General features: G+C 44.7%; 1 protein-coding gene across 5 annotated transcripts in view; it reads left to right on the top strand.

Moving 5' to 3' along the window:
- The window catches only part of SYN3 (synapsin III), a 242,317-nt gene extending 233,139 nt beyond the window's left edge, over window positions 1–9,178 (top strand). For 2 of the 5 annotated variants that reach the window (XM_065409146.1, XM_065409155.1), the window contains 4 exons: window positions 2,393–2,527; window positions 6,257–6,353; window positions 7,313–7,610; window positions 9,046–9,178. In XM_065409146.1, coding sequence (XP_065265218.1) covers window positions 2,393–2,527; window positions 6,257–6,353; window positions 7,313–7,610; window positions 9,046–9,178 — 663 coding nt within the window. Of the gene's footprint in view, window positions 1–2,392; window positions 2,534–5,479; window positions 5,495–6,256; window positions 6,354–7,312; window positions 7,611–9,045 lie in introns of all 5 variants that reach the window. The other 3 variants (XM_065409163.1, XM_065409137.1, XM_065409172.1) reach the window with 3 other exon arrangements.
- The last annotated feature ends 8,159 nt before the right edge of the window (window positions 9,179–17,337 follow it).

The raw sequence follows: 17,337 nt of genomic DNA on the forward strand, positions 1-17,337 counted from the left end.
CATGCTGCTGCAGTAATGATGGGACATAATTCCCAAGTTGAAGAGATGAGATGGGTTTTTTTTTTAATACAGACCTATCACTACACAGTTATTTACACCCAGAGTTAGTGAGTGAGCAGATTACTTCACTGGATAATGGCTTGTTAAAGGGAACAGTGGCACCATCTAGTGGTCATAAACCATCCCTTTCACAGTAAACTAACAAGGTAAATGAAGTTGACATGGCTCTGTCCTTTCCTACATATGAGCAGGTTCCAGAATTGCCAAATGAAATGGGGATGCCTCGCAGAGCTACATGCTAGCGAGACCCCCTAATAGAAATCAGGTTAGATTTCAAGTCCAATGTTTTATAGTTCTCCCAGCCAGTCTGCTGCCACACCTTTGTGGCAGCCAAACCCAGCTATCTCTGGACCTCAAGAAGCCTGTTCTACAAAGAAGCAGAGGAGATGACAGCAGATTTGAACATTTAACATATTTAGCTGACCCCCCTTCCATTTAACCTGCTCCACACATATCCTAGACGAAGGGTGGCCAACCTGAGCCTGAGAAGGAGCCAGAATTTACCAATGTACATTGCCAAAGAGCCACAGTAATGTCAGCAGCCCCCCTCATCCGCTCCCCAGCCCCCAGTGCCTCCTGCCTGCCGGCAGCTCCCACCAATCAGTGCCTACTCCCCCCTCCGTCAGCTGTTTCAAGGTGGCAGGAGGCTATGGGGGGGAGCGAAGGCATGGCAGGGGAAGGGGAAGGGGTAGGGGCCTTGGGGGAAGCAGTGGAGTGGGGGCAGAGCTTGGGGCAGAGCAGGGGGTTGAGCAGTGAGCACCCCCCGTGACACTGGAAAGTTAGCATCTATAGCTCCAGCCCTGGAATCAGTGCTTAGGTAAGAAGCCGCATATTAACCTCTGAAGAGCTGCATGCAGCTCAGGAGCTACAGGTTGGCCACCCCTGTCCTAGACCATAACTCAAGAAAGCAATGGATTTTGGTACCAGCCCTCTTCTCATCAGATTTTCAAAATTAAAGCTGTCCACAGGCATAGCGTCTGGATTTTATATACGCTCATATGTAACAAAACTAAAGTGCAGACCAAATTAAGGAGAGTTGAACAGTTACTCCATTAATAAGTCACCTCTATGTCAAATGGTCAGGTTGGAACCATCTGTTGATGAACTGACTTCACAAACAGACTTCCTTAAACCTAACTATAGAAACGTGCGAAACATTCTGCTTAATAATAATAATACCTAACTCTTACAGAGTGCTTTTCATCAGTAGATCTCAAAGCACTTTACAAAGGAGGTCCGTGTCATTAGCCCCACTTTACAGCTAGGGAAACTGAGGCACAGAGGGGGAAGTGACTTGCCCAAGGTCACCTAGCTGGCCAGTGGCAGAGCTGGGAATAGAGTCTCAGTTCAGACTACGCTTGGAGCTCTAGTGGGGCAGACTTGCGGTTGCAATTGTTATCTGTGTGTGTCAGAGCTTTATCTGACAAATGCAAACTTTACTGCTGCATTTCCTGGATTTCTAAAGTTTAGTTTTCTTAAAAGAACTTAACATTCTGGTAGGTTAATAAGCACCCCCAACTGAACCTTAGCTTCACCATAATGAGCTGCTTTGTATGGGACTTGGTTAATGTATGTAAAGCTGTTGGGATATGACAAACAACTTTGATGATTATGGTGATGTTTCAGGGGTGGCGTACAGCTGTGGGTCTCACTCATTTTAAGACTGTGGATCCCTTCAAACTTTTGCTTCCTCACCTTCCCTGTGGTAATTGTAGTGCGTGTTTACATGGCAAAGTAATGTCAGCACTGCGTAAAGGAGACCAGCTGAGAGGAAGTTTACTTTCATGGCATGGGTACTGCTGTTTGGAGACATCCTGTCTATTTTGTGCCTGTGTTGTTTATTTCCTGCAGAGCTTTGCACTGATTACCAGCTTTGCCCTGGTTGCCTCTAGTCCCCCTTGCACTAATCTGCACGGGTCTCTTTGCGGTTTGTTTCCTTTCTCCTTTATACCTGGAACCCATCCTGTCGGAGTGTCATCCACAAATATCACCACAGTTGAACTCCAGAGAAACACCCATCAATGAAAGACATTCAATCAGCCTCTCTGGCTGTAGGAAGAATCTAGTTTGTGTGTGTTTGATCAAAAAAAGTCTCCAGCAACCCTTATCAAGCCTAGGCCTGGGCTCCAACTGGCAGGAGGCAGCATTTCTCAAAAACAGATATGCGCCAGCCATTGTGATAGGCAGCTCCCGCCGATTCAGGTTGTGGGCGAATGATGGGAATAGTTGCCTGGGGATGAAGTAACACAGCTTGGCATCAGATTGAGTGTCTAGACCTGCCTCTGCCACTAGGAAGCTGCCTTACTAGCTGTCCTTTTCTCTCTTTGTGCAGGTGATGGATAGCTCGATGCCCCTGATAGGGGAGCACGTGGAGGAGGACACACAGCTCGTAGCTGATCTGGTTGTCTCCAAAATGACTCAACTTCTTGTGACTGCAGGATCTACCCCCTCACCTCCGAGGCCTTGGGTAAGAGTGGATGGAGCCATTCAGAAAAGCGGGTGCTTTCTGAAACCCCCCCAGGAGTGTTCAGCCAATCATGTACCTGAGTGGATTGAACGTTCCGGCACTGTTGGACAGAGATGTCACCCCATGCAAAGTATTGGATCATTCTGCTGTTACTGTTGCAGGGGTAGCTCTTCCATAAACCCTTCATGGGTTGTTCCTGAGCAATGTCTCTATTCATAGTACCAGGGCATCACATTCTCATTCAGCTTATCCACCACATACATATACCTGGGGCCCTTTTGGATGGGTACAGATTGTGACCAAGACTACAAACTATAAAGAGAAGCATCATCAGAGACAAACATTGGAGAACAGTTTGGCGAGAGGTGGACTCAGGGGTGGAGAGTGGGCAAGGGAATGGCAGCAGAAAGGGCAAGCGTAGGAGCATCTTCTGCTCACAAATGTCCAAGCAGTATGAGGCAGCTGTTGCTATGGCGACTCAGGTTGGGTGGCATGATGGCAGGCAATGACATGCTGAACTAGGCTCCCTTGTAGGTGACAGCAGAGTGCTGATGGACTGTGGACTGGGGAAGAGGGCGATAGAGTCAGTTTAAAGACATGGCATCAAATAACTTCAGTCAAGAGCAGTCAGACCAACCTATGCCAGGGAGAGTCTGGCAGGATCATAACCTTGTCCCTCCAGGGGAAGTTAAGTCTGAGAGCTTCTGCAGGGTTTATAAAGAAAACCTATCCCCCATCTCTGCCCACAAAGAATGGGCAGATTCTTAGCTGGACCCCAGCAATACATGACTCGGTAACCTATAAAGCCAAACAATGTGGCTTGTTCACTGCTGATGGAGCCCCTGCTACTCTTAGGGTCTCTGCTCCCATGAGTGAATATTAACACAAGTTCTGTGTGCCCGTTGAGGAGACTCTAGAACTCTTTATAGTTTGGCTGCAACTCTCCATCCCATCTTGACAGGTTAGCAATCCCCACGATTGAGTTTATTCCCACCTTTGCCTCTCTGGTGAAATCCGGTGCATCCCAAAGGGAGCCTGTGAGGCTTTCTGCCACTGTTAGGCCCTTCCCTAATGGCATCCCTGCTTCTTCAGAGAGACCCTGGGTCTCAGCCACCAGTCCCCGAAAAGAAGGCCTGGCTGATGTTGCCGTTCATCAGAACCCATCATTTCTGCTTTTAAACTGACCAGTAGGCCTCATGTTTAGTGCGCCCTCCTCACCGCACACTCACCCGAGGCTGAGTACTGAACCCATCTTATTTTAGAGCAACATTTGCCAATGGCAGTTTCGAATGACCAAACTGCACCATGGCACAACATGCCAGGGTTTAAATAAAAACATCTGTGAATACGAGTACCGTTTTTAAGTGTATAGCAGGAACCCAGGGAGGAGGGATTGGAGAAGAATCAAGGCAGTAAAGTATTAAGTAAGACTTTCATTTTAATAATACCCCTTCCCCTTTTCCCCGGAAGCTGTCAGTTGGTTCTTTATGTAGGGAGGAACCCCTGTTGGACAGTCTGCTAGATGGAATTAAAGATGCATTATTAACGGTCTTTTGGGGGAAAGAGAAAAGGTTAGTTATGATGGTCTGGAGCTGTTGCTGCTAAAGTCCAATCCTCCCGTGTTTAAGACAAAACAAGACAATCACACAGCAGAGGAGAGAAAAGAACAGTAAAGATAGAAAATGCAGCTTCTGTGCCTGGTGTTGCCTTTCCCTTGCACCCTTGCTGCTGGAGAAACACAGGGACAGCACATGGTCTGACCAGCCACGCTGAGATCTGGCAAACTATAGCAGTCTTGGTCTCTTTAAAGTATTGCTTGTGGCTGCCTCTCCAGTCCCAGGCTCATAACAGTGTTGCGAAAGGAGGACATGTCTTGGCTGGCTAAGCCAGATGCTTATTAGACAGAAATCAGAAAGGAAAGAGCAGAAATAAGGTGGGGAAAGAAAAAGAAACACAGTGAAGGGGCGACAGCAGGAACCCAAGTCTCACATCCCAGGTATTGTTCAGGATTTGGCTGAAGCTGGTGGCAATGTCACTTGGTTCCCTCTCTTTGGCCCAGTGTAGTCAGGCTGCCTTTCAGGAACAGGACAACAAAGGCCCAACGGTATCATGGTGGATCCCAAGAGACGGTGGGAGTGGCAGCCACAGAGACAAAGCTCAATCCTTCCAGCCCACGCATCCGGCCTCCGTCCATTTAGTGACTCCGAGATGAACAATGTCCAAAATGGGTTGGCAACCACATCCCAATAACATTAACCAATTAAAACACACGTCAGTGATTTCAACTCTAAACATTTCTTCCCATTTCTAGATTTGTTTAGCTCCTTGTCATGCCAACCCATGACTTTGCCAGGAGCCTTGAAGGCCCCTTAACAGTTCTTTTAACCTAAACAATCCAGTTTGGACCAGTCTATGTGGCTCCAACTTTGCTGACTTTCATAAACAATTTTATGTAACAGGCTGAGTTGGACTCTTGTTACCTTGGACAGCTTAGAGTACAGGCCTCTGCACAACAGTCCTGTGTTGTTTAAACTGTTTATTAATTATCAGAAAAGGAGAGTGAGCAGACAGATAGCAAAATTAGAGAGGACTGGGAGGAACTTCAGCAAGACCTAACCAAGCTAGGTGAATGAGAAACACAATGGCAAACAAAATTCAATGTTGATAAATGCAAATTAATGCACCTTGGAGGGAAAAATTTAAACTACTTGTTTTAAATTTACTGTATCGACTCAACTGGCCTCACAGTAGGCAGCTCAGTGAAAACCTCTGCTTAGTGCACAGCTGCAGGCAAAAAAATCCAACAAGTTGTTAGGATTTGTAAGAAATGGGACGGTGAACAACATGGAGATTATTCTAATGCCTTTATACAAATCAGTGGTGCAGCCTTATCTGGATACTGTTCGCAGTATTAATCACCCCAGCTGAACAATGGATAGTGCACAACTAGAGGGGGCTCAGAAAAGGGTGGTGAGAAAGATCCAGGGCCTGGAAACACTCTCCTGGGAAGAGAGACTGAAATGATGCGCTTGTTCACTTTAGAAAGGAGACAAATATGAGGTGACAGAGTAAAAATATATAAAATAATGGTCTAGAGAAGGTAGATTAGGAACACCTATTCTCCCTGTCTCTTAGGAGAGAACAAGGGGACATTCAATGAAATTAAAAGGTGGGAAACCAATAAAAGGAAATAACTAGACTGTGGTATTCACTGCCACAGAAAGTCATTGAGACCAAGAACTTAACAAGATTGAAAAACGGATTGAACATTATAGGGATGTCAGGAATTTCCAGAGTTATAATTAATTGACAATCCATGTGGAAGGGATATTAAACCTCATGGTTTAAGCCAATTTCTAACTATTAGAAATCAGGATGAGACCTGATAACTCCACACCTGTTAGGTTTAGTGCAGGATTCTTACATATATCTACTTCTGAAGCATCTGGTGCTGGCCACTGGGCTAGATGGGCCTCAGGTTTGATCCAGTCTGGTAATTCCTCTGTTTGTAAACCCACTTTTAAAAAATGCAACTCTACAGTCATTCTCTTCTAGCTAACAGTTTCCATGCTCTTTCCTACTCAGTTCTCCATCATAATACCATGGAACCTTACAGGCCTTATGCTGCAGTGGCAGAGTGTGTGTTGAAAACACCACAACATTCAAAGTTCTGTCATCCCTAGTTCTCCTTTTGAACATGTTCTGACGACAGTAATGATTTTTTTCCAGCCACAACAAGTCCAGCCTCAGTCAATGAAATCACAGATGCAGCCTCAGCCTGGACCTCAGCTTGGACAACCGCCCCAACCACGGCCACCTCCTCAAGGTACTGTACTCTAGGACCTCTGGCAAAAGAAACCTAGACAGTTCATTTTGGGATCTGATTCAGACTGTACAGAGGAATCTCTTCACCCGTCACTGAAATTGCAGCCAGCGCTGTGATGAAATACAGTGACTGTTCAACAGTGCACACAAACATTACACAACAGTTCAGAAAAGGCAATCAAGAAGAATAGCATCTCCAGTGGAAAATGCAGGTAGAATTGAGCTCAGCAGACTGTAATTGCCCAAGCTGGAATTTGGCCAAGACATTGGGGTAACACTTTTACTCATGCACAAGAGTACATGAGATCTTTAAAGGCTATTAGCTTTGCTCTTTGAAACGGTGTATAAAACATTAAGGGACACATGTCTGTCTATTTTCACTTTCTAGGAGCATCGTTTTATGTGGCTTTAGGATGGCAGAAAAGTCAGGCTTTGCTTTGAGGGTCTCTCATCCAAAAATGCTGAAGCATCCACCCACTGATCATGTTATAATATAGAAGTATGGATGGTGATGTGGCATACAAGCACCTCATCGTAACTATCCAGGGAAGGTGCTGTTGACCCAAACTTCCATTTTCTGTGGGGAGAGCTGGTTCTCCCATTGATTCCAACCTTCCACCCCCAACAATTCAGGCTCCCACACAAGACTCATCAAGGACAAGAAATGGTGACAATCACATGGAGAATTAAGGCACGCTGAGACAGCTCTACCTGGGAGAAGGATGGCAGGGTTTCCTTGGTGTTAAGAAGGCAAAGAACTGTACAGCAGCAACTCCATAGATGTGGGCATGTTGCCACTGACCAACAGGTTAATGGCATCCAGTATCCATAACAAATAGTTTTCCTTAGGTCTCTGCATGGAGTGAGTCTGAAATGTTTCTCCTTTCACTAGAGCCCGTTCCCTCATGCAGATGCTCATTTAATGTGTCTTGTATACCTTTGTATCCATGTTCCCTGCAGGGGGTCCACGCCAGCCTCAGGGATCTCAGCCTCCACGGACTGGAGCACCTCCACAACAACGGCTCTCTCCTCAGGGCCAGCAGCCCCAAAGTCCCCAGTCTAGCTCACCTCAGCAGCAGAGGTCGCCTGGATCCCCCCAGCTAACACGATCTTCCACTGGAACCTCCCCAGTCCAGGCCTCCAAGCCGGGCATCTTCCCACCACAGCAGCCTAGACCCCCTGCCCAAGGACGGGCTCCTGCTCAACAAGGCCTTGGTGAAACACCCAAGCAGCAGGCCTCCCCACATCCACACCTGAAGTAGGTGCCCTTTAAGCTAACAGATTTGTAGATCTGAAAAAGATAATGTCTTTAAAAGTGTCCTGGCTTAGTAGACAGGCCAGGGCCTGTCTGATCCCTTGTTGCCAGGCAACAGCATTCTTCAAGACTCAGGGCTGGGCAACAGTGAGTTAATTGGTACAAGTGCCCCTGTGCTGATGCTCTCCATGGAATTGGCCTTGGCAGATCCTTGGGCCACATGTATTTTTTTCAGGGAGAGCGAGAGGTCCTTTGCATCTCTGAGATTTCACATTCTCTCTCTCTCACACACACACACATTCTTTCTCCTTGCCCGCTCCTGCAAGGCACAGCTGCCATCCTCTCAGTCAAGGAAACACCATGACTGTCCTGTCATTGGCCAGAGGGCTTGATGTGAATCACACCTTCACTCTCCCCTGGGGTTAGGCTCTGCACAAACCTTTGTTGCCCCAAATTTCCAAGCATTTGTAGCGAGGCTGGGAGTACTACTATAAAGAGGGATCCAGATGCCACTGCTGTGCTAAGCACCATGTCAGAGCAAAGCAAGTGATGCTCAAAACCCAGATGGCCACTAGTGCTCCCTGTGTTGGGACTACTAGTGGAGCTGACCTGGCAATAGCAATGGTGGGAGACACCCTAGTATAGATGAGGCCTGAAGGGCTGGGTGAACTGCTATTCTGCCATCCTGCAGATCGGGAGACACGCTTGGGTTTCCTGCATAATGAACCACTGGACCATTAGTCTGGCCTCAACAGCACTCTTAGCCTCTGGCAGTGGAAAACTGAGACCTTGGCAATTAAGATGGGTCTCTGATATAGCTGTGCAGAGCATTAGGCTGGCATCCTTAATCATCTCTTCTCCTGCCAAGGGTGCAGCTGGGACCTTTGCTTTTCTTCACATACTAGATTTGCATGTTTGTTGAGGTTTGTAAACAATAGACGCTCCTCTGCTTGGGCCTTAGCTGTAATGTATGTATTAAGTACCGCTGGTGTGGAAGTCACAGAGCACACAGGCAAGGAGCCTAGCTGGGAAGTGTATGGTACCATAGATATTACTGGAGATGACCTGGTGCTCAGTCCAGCTCCCATTGTATTCAATGGAAATCTTTCTATTCACTTTAATGAGAGTTGGATTGGGCCTCTAGTCCATTGTCATAGCAGATATCCACATGGAGATTTGTAAAAACACTGACATTGAAAACCCTGCCTCAATCTCTGCACACCCCAAACACAGCCTGAACTGTGAATATCAGAGCCAGCAGCCTCCAAACAGGCCTCAGGTGCCTTCGCAACCTATGGAGACTCCCCACATCTGCCCTTGAACTTGTCTGCTGCAATTGCAGCACAGCATCAATGACCAGCTTTGAATTACCAACTTCCCCTGCCCAAATGAATCCAACATCAGCCTTTCTGAGCATGAATGTCTCTTTCTGTTTCAGCAAATCCCAGTCCCTGACGAACACCTTCAGCATATCTGAATCATCACAACGGGGAAACGCCAACGAAGATGAGGCAAAAGCTGAAACCATCCGCAACCTGAGGAAGTCTTTTGCTAGCCTGTTTTCTGATTAACATCCCTGGAGTCAGATCAGTGCTTTTGTTAGCCCACTCTTCGTATCAACCTACCTGATGTTATCATGGAATTTACTCACTGGTACCTAATGATTCATGCAAAATCTGGGAACAATCCTTCAAGCTATCTTTTCTAAATGGGTTTTGCCCAGGAATTAGTTAGCCCTAGATGTGTTAATTTTAAGGGTTATTCCAACATGGGCCAGAAAAGTGATTATGTAAAAATAGCACTTTCTCACATGGTAGATCTGCTCTGTGTGCATAGTCAGTCAGATCTGCTTACTTGAGTGACCGGAAATAATTTCAAGGTACTTTTTACTTCTATTACCCCTTTCTGAGACAACACAGCTATTGGAGAGCAAATTAGATTCTATTTTGGCTTGCACATTATCAATAGAATGAATAACTACGATCCCATTACAGACCCTTTATTCTCGTTGAGGCTGACCCAAAAGGAACAGAGTTTGATTTCTGATGCGAATGTGCAGCCAGAAGTTAGAATAAACATGTTTACTTGTAAAGTGAGCATGTTTGATCTGGAAATCATGGAGACACAATGAATTTGGAACCTCATAATGCTAGCTTTACAGAGTCACTTTTCTGAGCAGAAACACATTTCAAGTAAAACTCGGTATCAGCTGTCAGTGAGTCCCAGAGATCATTGGAGCAGGGTATTATATTGGATTTCTGCTCTGCTCACGGCCGTCTTACCAGTAGCAATGTAAATGTCTCTGTTTCATGCCTTGAGGCTATGTTTCCTATATGTGTTTCTTGATTTCTGGGAGAAAGGTGTCATGTTATAACTCTACAGCCATAGCTCAAAAATAAACCAGAAAATAGGACTGCCGCACATCTTGAAAAAATGGATAATTTATGTTCAAATATAGTTCACACCAACTTCAGATAAAATCCATCCAAGCTGCTAAATCTGTGTAATCTGACTTGGTTGCATCTGGCTAAATGATCCCCGTGGGGCAAGATTAGCAGCAGAGTTTATGAGGTGTTTGTACCCTGTTATGAGTCTTCCAAGCTACAGACTGGCGAGAACCATGGGGTAAAATCCTGGCCCCACCTAAGTCAAAGGGAGTTTTTCATGGACTTAAGTGGGGCCAGGACTTCACCCATGGAGTCAATGCAAGGTGAGAGACCTGTGACTGAATGGCTTCCCCCTGGAGAACTATCACTTGGGAGGGAGAACAACCAGTAGAGCCTGGTGACCCCCAAAGTGAGAAGACAGTTTACAGCTGGAGCCATGATGTATCTGATTGCCCCAAGAAATCTCCCCTGGGGCAGGTTATCAGTATTACGGGTACCCCAAAGAATAATTTTTCTGGAGACTCGTGAGGGTGGCAGAAAGGGACCAGTAGTTGAACCATTGCCTACTCTGCTTTGCTTCATGGTGTGTGACGGTCTAAATCAGGGGTGTATGCAACTAGCTTCGGACTGAGCCATGACAAAAAATGAGTGACAAAAGCTATATGAATAGCTGGACATTAATGGAGCTAGGACAATTTACCCCAACTGAGGCTCTGCTGCTTGGAACAGGAGCAGTTAAATTTACAACACACCTGCTGTGGGTGTGGTATTTCCATCCCACCAATCTTATGCACAGGAAGCGAGGCCCTGTGAACCCCAGTGAGGAGGCAGATGACACAGAAGACATTTCTGCTAGACTTTCCTTCTGGGTCTATCTAGTAGTGTTGTACCAATCCTCACATGTATCTTTAGGGCTGGACCCTTGAGACCATGTCCCCTTTGCAGCACACCAGGAAGTTCCGGTTTGGGGCTGGGAGAGGACATTTTATGGATATCAAACACATTTCAGTGTGCAGCTCTGCCTGTGGTTTAGTGCTTTCCTGTAACCTGAAATGGGAACAGAAACCCAAAGTAGCAAGAAAAACAGCAGGCTGGCCATCCCATTTACACCAACATGGGAATAAAGCCAGACAATTCATTCCTGCACAACACCAGTAACAACTGTCACCACAGTGCAGCCACAGCGACCCAAGGAAATCAGCTCCCAGGGACTATCCTGACTGGGTCTTTGTAGATGAAATGTGTCTGGTGAGCTGTGTGCTTTCCAGCATGCCACTTTTTCTGGGTGGGGAGGCTCTTTGGATCGATGAATTATGTCTGTAGGTTAATATTGAAGGAAAATAACCTTCTGATTTATCATTTTCCTTCTGTGATTCTAGCTCTTCCTTTCGGTTTTGCTAAGTGGTGAAACATGTAGCACTGTAACTACAAGTTACTGCTCCTGTGCAGGAGCGAGAAAGTGGCGCATGCTGCTTTGCAATCTCCAGGCGCAAAAAAGGGGTGACAAATGGCCTTGAATTGCCATGAGCACACACTGTACACTAGCAAAAACAATAGCTGATTAACAGGCTCCATTTTGTGGAAAGGAGGTAGTGCAACTCTGGTGTGTGTGTGGGGGGGGGGTTCCTTCTTTACACACACACAATTCTTAGGCTCTTTCCTTTCTATCTAGGCTTTTCTAGAGAGTAAATGTTTCCAGCAGGGCTTTGGAGCTGTGCTCCTGCTCTGCTCCAGCTCCAGGCAAAAACCTGCAGCTCCACTGCTCCAGAGCAGCTGCGCGCACCAGCTCCGGGCTCCGCTCCAAAGCCCTGGCGGGGCACATCTCTGCCAGAAATCTCAGCTGTTCACCCCCACTGATAAACCAAATCACTTGTTTTGCTTCCTCTTTTCAGCACTGTCTATGCAAAACTGAAATAACTAGGAGACTAGTCTGGCATTGCACTTCACATCAACCCACAGTGGTCACTGTACCACCAATTGGAGCACTTGCTAATCCTGCTGCTCAGAGCAGCAGCGTTTACCTTCCACTGTTTACTACTATTGATTCTATGCAAAGGCGACTCATCTAAGGGAATACAAATTTAAGGTAATATTTAGTGCTACTCAACTGCCTCAGGCCCAACAACCTGAATTTCCCCCCCCCCGCCCCCATTTCTTTTCAAGACCTCTGTGCAGCTACAAGTGCGTGCAGCCTCTGGGAGCAAAATTTACATCTCAGCCCTGGAAGTCAATTGGAAGGCCCAGATGTGCTCCCAGCAGTGCACGTTTGGTAACAGTGCGCTTTGGGTTTGAGGATGGTAGGACATTTCCCCCCATTTTTAGCCTCCAGCCCATTTTAGAGTGTAGGTTTATTAAATTAACAAAGTGATGCTTTGTCCTAAATGAAAGGCCAGTGAGAAATGCATTGATCTTTAAGGCTAGAAGGGACCATTGTGATCATCTAGTCTGACCTCTTGTATAACACAGGCCCCTGAGACCCTCTCCCAGTCATTCCTGCATCAAGCCCCCAACTTGTGGTTTGAACTACAACACTGCACTTGGAAAGACATGTAGTTTTGATGTAATGACTTCAAGTGATGGAGAATCCACCACATCCTTGAGTACATTGTTCCAATAGTTAACTACCATCACTGTTTAAAAAAAAAAAAGCCTGTACTTTATACAAGCTGCTTGTTGCTATAGCGCAGTCCTCTCAAGCGACCTGCATACCCCCAGCTGGCATGACTAGCAATGCCAGCACAATTCTGAGAGATATTTAGGCTAGGTGAAGTCACAGAGGGTCACAGCTCCCTATTATATTTTACATACATTCATATGTGCGACTCAGACAGTCTCTATTCATACTGTTATGGCATTATCTGACCACAGGAGACCAAAAGAACTACAATAGTTGACCTAATTAAAGCAAGAGAGATCGGGGGGGGGGGGGGGGCGCACATCAACAGTTCGGACAGCAACTCAGTATTTTATTTCAAAGAAATCTCCAGTTTACAGGAACACAGCCAGAACTGTAAGTCCAAGGCCTGAGCTACACTGACATTTTGCCAGCATAGCTATGGGTATATGAAAAAAGTCACTTCACTGTAGCCCTACCGTAGATGCAGTTATGTGAGAAAAAGTCCTTTTGCTGTTATAGCTTATTTCATTTGGGGAACCAGAATAAGCTATTTCAGCACAAACACTCGTGCCAGTGTAAACTGCCTCTCCCCTGGACACGTTTAGCTGTAGAGCTAGCTCTATTAGCAAACCCTTTGTAGGGTAGACAAGGCCTACAAGTTGCTCTATGCTGAAATGTTTCACAATGTAGGTCTGAGCTTCAGCTGTCCATGCCTTTTCTTGAAAATCAGTCTTTTTAGCAAAACAGTATTTTTAAACCCTACTTAGCATATGTTTCTAATAGGACATGCAATTGTTCTGACCAGAGCAGGGGTGCGGAAGGGTGGTTACAGGAAGACAGTAACAACATTATGGCACTACAAGAAGATGTTTTTTTTTTTATTTTAAACAAAGAATCAAAAAGTTAAAAATTTACATCTTTGTCTGAACTGCTCAACTGGTGCTGCTGTAATAGCAAAGGTGTCAATGTTACTGGCACACAGTTTATGAGATAATAGAATAGAACTGGATTATAGGAATGGTTATGCTTGCAGAATTGCCATGAACAATGTGAGGTAACAAATCCATTGACAGTATAATGCCTCACTGAGGCATTTAGATTTGTGCTCCCAAATGTCATCTTACAAGCTGCAACAAACAAATTGGAACGCCTAAGTATCCCTCACAAAAAACAAGGGTTGCAGTATGTCTCAGCAGCCACAATCAATTTTACTTGGTAATTCATGTTCAGTCAGTGATCTAGCTCCCGAATAACATTTCAATTTCATGCCACACAAGAGGTCTGACAAGTCAGAAGTGCTGTAAATTGCATGCAGCCAAGTTTACAGGTTAGAGGTAAGAGAGGTATGTTCTAAGTTGATTATTAATATTCCAGTTGCACATAGGAGCCTCAACCCACCATTAGGACCACCCTGGTGCTTGGGCAGACTTGCAAAAGCACCTATTGCTTTTAAAACTGCAAATTCCATTGAAGTCAATGCCACTTGTGTGCTTAAATCTGAGGCGCTATTGAAAGTTTCCAATCAATAGCAAGAGACAGTCCTCATCACAAAGAGCTGATAGTCTAAATAGACAAGAGAGTGAGATGGTGGGAGAATGGGAGTATTATCCTGATTTTACAGATAGGAAACAGGCACGGAGAAATTAAGTAACTTGTTCAAAGTCACTCAAGAGTGGGGTTTAGTGGGTGTAACTTACATGTCAAGGGGCTGAAAGAGAGGAGTGTAGCAGAAAAAGCAACTAATAGGAAGGAAGTAGGATGTGGATGTACTTTATCTTATACATTCTTTTAGGCCTTTGGCTTGGTCAACCAACACAGTCTCCTTCAAGTTACTGCAGTTTGCTGCTCATTCTTCAACTAGAGTCAATAATGCTGTATGCAGCGCAAGAATTAGGTGCTGTGGAAGTAACAGCATCAGACAGGATATCATGGGAAAACAATATACTGTCCATGGGGTAGTGTTTGCTACTAGATTCTGTTACAATAAACAGCAGAGAGGAAGGCAGGTGGCTCACTCCAGAGTCTGAAGATGAGGGACACATATGGAAGCTTTTGGGAAAAGAGGGACTTGCAGAGCTTATAAGAACAAGAACTGATGAATTACAAATACACAGCAATTCTGTTTTCATGCAGCTTGCCTACAGATGAAAAGAGTGAATATATTATTGTGTATGACAGCAGCAGAAATGTTTGTAAATAGACAGTTTCTCAGCCTAACCAGTGCACCTGGACCTGAAAGATAATTCATATGGTTTACATTCCAATGCAATTAAAACTCCAGTATAATGCCAGGGATTAGAGAACCGTAAGCCTGCCCTGGGAACCACTGCTCTCCTTTCTTCCCTTTATCCACCATAGATAGAGCCTCAGTGCTGCTGCCTACTGTATCCTGCTCACTCCATTTGCATATTGTCAGGCTCTGCATTCCAGTCAGCTTAAATTTGAAAAAAGAAAGAAAACCCATTTACCATGTCATTCCCGAGTGTCCATTCGCAGCAGCCCTAGAGGTATTGCAAATAGGGGATTGCGGCGAGTAAAAGATAGGGGGCTCCAGACCTTTGATTTCTTTTGGTTTCACTTTTGGAGAATTGCATGAAGAGTGGCGACCCTATTGCCCTCTTTTAGAACTGGAAGACTGACATGATAAGCGGGCATCCCAAAGCCAACGTTGCGCTGTTCCTCTCCACTATATCTAATTACTTATGCATTTGTCTGTGGCAAGTTTGTATTCTTATTATACGGTCATGTTCGGTTATAAAAACGTAAAAAATAATTCTTTGGAATTGGAAGGCTCAGGAAAAAAAAGTTAGATTCTTGTGCTCTAGGTCACACTGTTTTAAATCCAGCACAAGAGAGCCACGAGCAATGGTAACGACTAGCTTCATGTTATAAACAGGTCAATTCAATTCCCTTCCTTGTGAACAAAGCATACACATCACTACCACCACCAGTATAACTGGCACCTTTGGTGGCAGTCTGCCAAACAGAGACAATAGTTCAGATTGGATATGGACAGATCCCCTCTCTGCCCTAGAATAGGATTGGGACACCCTGGCGGATGGAGGCAACATGGAGAAGCCTGTAGAAAAAATACACTTCAGGCTCCGACACTGTAAAGCCAGGAACTGTCCCCACTAATTAACTTATCAGCGTAACACACGCACAAATCTCTTTTCCTGAGCTAGTTAGAGAAGGGGTAAAGGGAAGAGAATAAATAATTTTAAAATAAACACGGCATTAAACTCACATGTGGTTGCTTGCAATATTATGGGTGCATTTCTAAAGTGCTCATCATGGCACAACAACAACAGAGCCTGAATTCCCTTTTTTCTGTTTATAAACCTATGGAATGTCAATCATCATTTGTTAGCTCTGAGACCTAAACATACGCCTATTTCTGCTTAGAGGAAAACTAAAATGGAATGAGGTATTCTACCCACTACAAGTAAACAATAAAGATTAAGGGCAGCCTCGCTTTCTAAAGGGAAAATTGTGTCCCTACATTCTGCTACTACATTCTTAGTCAGGTGTACAGCTATCCAAATGCAGATTTGCACTAGCAATTAACTGCAGGAACACAAAGAATGCCGGGACCATTTGTGCCAGCAAAATGGATTAAATTCTGGCTCATTAAAATAAATGGCAGATCTCCCATTGTCTTCAATAGCATCAGGATTTCAAACTAGATGGGCAGATGTGCCACTGAAAATCTGACCTTAAATCACACAGGTAATAACAATTAACAGAAAGCTGCTGCTTTGATAGTGAAAGACAGGAAAAGCCACTCTTAATTTCCTTTGTCTCAACTATAACATGAGACAGGGAAATATCAGTAAAATAGCAGCTGTCCTGGAGAGTTATTAGCACTATTCAGACTTGCAGAGATACTGAAAACTCAAAAAAGTTTGGAAAATTCATTAAATAAACATATTCTTTAGTAAAGATCCCCTTTATAACTAATTACTGCCATTTTCTTTTAACTAGGCCAGAGGCAGTCCCAGACTCAATAACGATGTATGTTCATGGAATGATCTGTTAGGATGCTTTGGCTATGGTCCCATTAGCTGCTTCCTTAATTAAAATGGGAATATATTAACAGCGCTGATAACACATGCTGAGATGTGTTACTTGCCTGAAAGATATATCATACTGCAGTAATGGGATCACATACCAGTCATGTGGGAAGTCACTCAGGGACTCCTGCTGCAATCTTGTCTTCACTGCACAACACCAGGTCACCCTATTTTACTGTACTAGGTAGCTTAGCAAGCTGGGAAAGGTTTATTTTTGCTCTGTTTTTAAACACACAAAAATGCCTTTACCCACTATATGCAAAACCAAACAGTCTAAAGAAGGAGGGAGACAGATGCACTTTGTAAGTTTTGCTGCAGGTCGTTGCATTTTGCTTGTGCTTTTGTTCAGACTTTTGGATTGAACTGTAGCATGTTTTTATTCAGCTGTTTGTAAGATGAACTGTTTTGTGATATTATTTCTGCAGTAAAGAAATAGCCCTGTATTCTTTGTGCATTGAGTCCTACATGAAAATTGCTTTTTAAGTAATTAAAAAAAAAAAAAAAAAAAAAAAAACAGTGAAGAGAAAGTAATTGATCAACTTTAGGAACACTTCAGACACTCAAATGTATCCTGTAAACACCAGTTCTAGCATCTTATACTCAGTGTTGGAAGAGAAGGGTTCCCTTATTGAGAAAGGCTTTAAGGCAGGTGG

The sequence above is a fragment of the Emys orbicularis genome, chromosome 1, assembly GCF_028017835.1.
Source record: "Emys orbicularis isolate rEmyOrb1 chromosome 1, rEmyOrb1.hap1, whole genome shotgun sequence".
NCBI lineage: Eukaryota > Metazoa > Chordata > Testudines > Emydidae > Emys > Emys orbicularis.